The following is a 2,544-nucleotide window of genomic DNA, read 5'->3' as shown; positions in this document are numbered from 1 at the left end:
GATAATTACGAGAAAGGAGGGCCAGTAACCTTCATGCAATACCGTTTGAACGACTTAGAAACAGAGTATGCCACCTATAGTAAAAATCAGAGCGAACTAGACGATACAGATGAGGGTCAAGCACAAGATGAACGCATGGCCATAAAGTATAAATACTTCTTGCAATGCAAAGCAGACGTTGTGGACTTAATTGAGAGAGTTACGAAACAGAACAGACAGCCAAATCAGACTAATTTAGCATGTCGCTCACCAGGTATGTTACCGGATATCATTTTATCCACAGCGGTTATAAATATCAATGATCAAACCAAGAAACTGCAACATTGCAGAGTCCTGTTGGACTCCTGCTCTCAGGCACATTTCCTGACAACCGATGCATGTAAGCGACTAGGGTTAACCACCAAAAGAGTCAATATACCTCTCTGTGGTGCGATCAGAAGCAGTGCCATCAGAAAATATTGATCGAAACAAGTTAGATATACCAGGTAACATTGCATTAGCCGATCCACAGTTCCACCGAGCAGTTGAGGTAGACGGTCTCATTGGAGCACAACTATTTTAGGGCCTCCTTCACGAAGGAAGACTCGATCTAGCAGACAAAAACATGCAGTTGCAAAATACAGCATTAGGTTGGGTCGTCACGGGCGATACAGGCACAAGGAAGCAACCATCCAAAGCAACTTGCAATGCGACACTGAAGACTCTTTACGAAGAAGTGAACAAATTCTGGAACGTAGAAGAAGTCTCTTCAAATAAAATTTTATCTCCAGAGGCACAAGCCTGTGAACTGAATTACGCGAATCACACCACTCGAGATTGGACGATACAATGTCTGCTTGTCATTTAAAATCAGCTAGGTGACACATACGGGTTAGCTCTAAAGAGGTTTCCTTCATTAGGGCGCTCGCTTCATCAGAAACCTACATACAGAGCACAATATCAAGAATTTTTGGGCGAATACAAACAATTGGGCCACATGTCTGAAATTCCAAATTATCCAAGAGATGGCTGTTATTTACCTCGTCATCCAGTCATCAGGGCGGATAGTGTCACGACCAAGGTGCGCGTAGTCTTCGATGCTTCTGCCCGACCATCATCAGGAAAATCGTTAAATGATTTGTTAATGATAGCCCCTACCATCCCAGACGATTTATTCACCTTGATTATAAGATTCCGGACATACAAATACGTACTCGCTGCCAATATAGCGAAAATGTACCGGCAAATAAACATTCACCCGGAGGATCGGAGGTATCATAAAATTCTTTGGAGGGAAAACATAAACGACCCAATAAAAACGTACAAATTAAATACAGTGACATACGGTACCGCATCCGCACCATACCTGGCAATACGTACTCTACAACAGCTGGCACAAGACGAAGAACAGAACTATCCGATAGGGGCACGGGCCTTGGAACGGGATTTTTATGTCGACGATCTGCTAACCGGGAAAAACACTCTCGAGAAGGCAACTTTGTTACGGGATTAACTCATTAACATAACCATGAAAGGAGGATTCGAGCTCAGACAGTGGGTATCAGAGGAACAAAAATTAATACAGTCAATTCGCATGACATCAGATGCGTCGGAACACCTCTTGCTAGACGACAAGGACAGCAAGAAGACATTGGGACTACAGTGGAAAGCTACACAAGATACTCTAGGCTACTCCTTAAAACAAGAAGCAAATGTGCACAAGGTAACAAAACGGACAATACTCTCGGGAGTAGCTCAACTTTTCGACCCATTAGGTCTACTGGACTGGTAATAGTCCAGGCAAAATTGATATTGCAAGAGTTGCGGAAATGTCAAGTAGAGTGGGACGATGCTGTACCACACAACATTCGGGTAGCATGGTTAAAATTCCAAGAGCAGCTACGAAGAATTCACCAAGTAACCATTCCTACACGGGTCACTATAGAGAAGAGTATCATGTTACAAATACACGGAATCGCCGATGCCAGTGAGCGAGCTTATGGAGCATGCATGTATCTCCGTAGTACAGACAACCAAAACAAGCAATGGAGCCATTTATTATGCTCAAAGTCCAGAGTAGCACCGCTGAAAATGCAATCCTTACCCAGATTGGAGTTTTGAGCGGCGGTGTTACTCATACAGTTATTCAGCAGCGTCACCTAGGCCTTACATCTTGCAGTTCAATCAAGCATCTTTTGGTCGGATTCAACAATATTATTACATTGGATAAACACTCCACCTCACTCGCTTAAACCGTTTGTTGCAAATAAAGTCACCCAAATTCTTCAAAGTAGTAACGTAACTCAGTGGCGACATGTATCATCAAAGGACAATGCGGTGGACATCTTATCTCGAGGAGTAGACATGGAAGACCCCGTACAACATAATATGTGATATCGTGGTCCGCATTGGTTAACTCAAGCCGAAACCACATGGCCAGCTGATGACTTACAGCCGATAGAAGTACCAGAGAAACGAAAGGTAACAACGCTAAAAACAACTATATCAACCCAAAGTCAGATACTGGAAAGATATTCCTCGCTCCTACTACCCAAACGAGTCATT

At 43.3% G+C, this 2,544-nt stretch overlaps 1 protein-coding gene across 1 annotated transcript; it reads left to right on the top strand.

Annotated features, from left to right (window-relative positions):
- Positions 1-604: 604 nt before the first annotated feature.
- LOC117163077 (uncharacterized) lies at positions 605-1,492 on the top strand. The gene is made up of 2 exons (XM_033345069.2): positions 605-830; positions 900-1,492. Exons 1-2 carry the CDS (start codon positions 605-607, stop codon positions 1,490-1,492), a joined length of 819 nt encoding a protein of 272 aa, XP_033200960.2.
- Positions 1,493-2,544: the final 1,052 nt, after the last annotated feature.

This window comes from Bombus vancouverensis, chromosome 16, assembly GCF_051014615.1.
Source record: "Bombus vancouverensis nearcticus chromosome 16, iyBomVanc1_principal, whole genome shotgun sequence".
In the NCBI taxonomy this organism is placed as follows: Eukaryota; Metazoa; Arthropoda; class Insecta; order Hymenoptera; family Apidae; genus Bombus; species Bombus vancouverensis.
The sequence above is the reverse complement of the archived record's forward strand: the minus strand, read 5'-3'. Positions and strand labels throughout refer to the sequence as shown.

Coding starts and splice junctions, on each gene's coding strand:
- LOC117163077 (XM_033345069.2), top strand. CDS start 605: ATGCAGTTGCAAAATACAGCATTAGGTTGGGTCGTCACGGGCGATACA. Junction 831..899: donor TCGAGATTGGACGATACAAT/GTCTGCTTGTCA, acceptor TTCCTTCATTAG/GGCGCTCGCTTCATCAGAAA.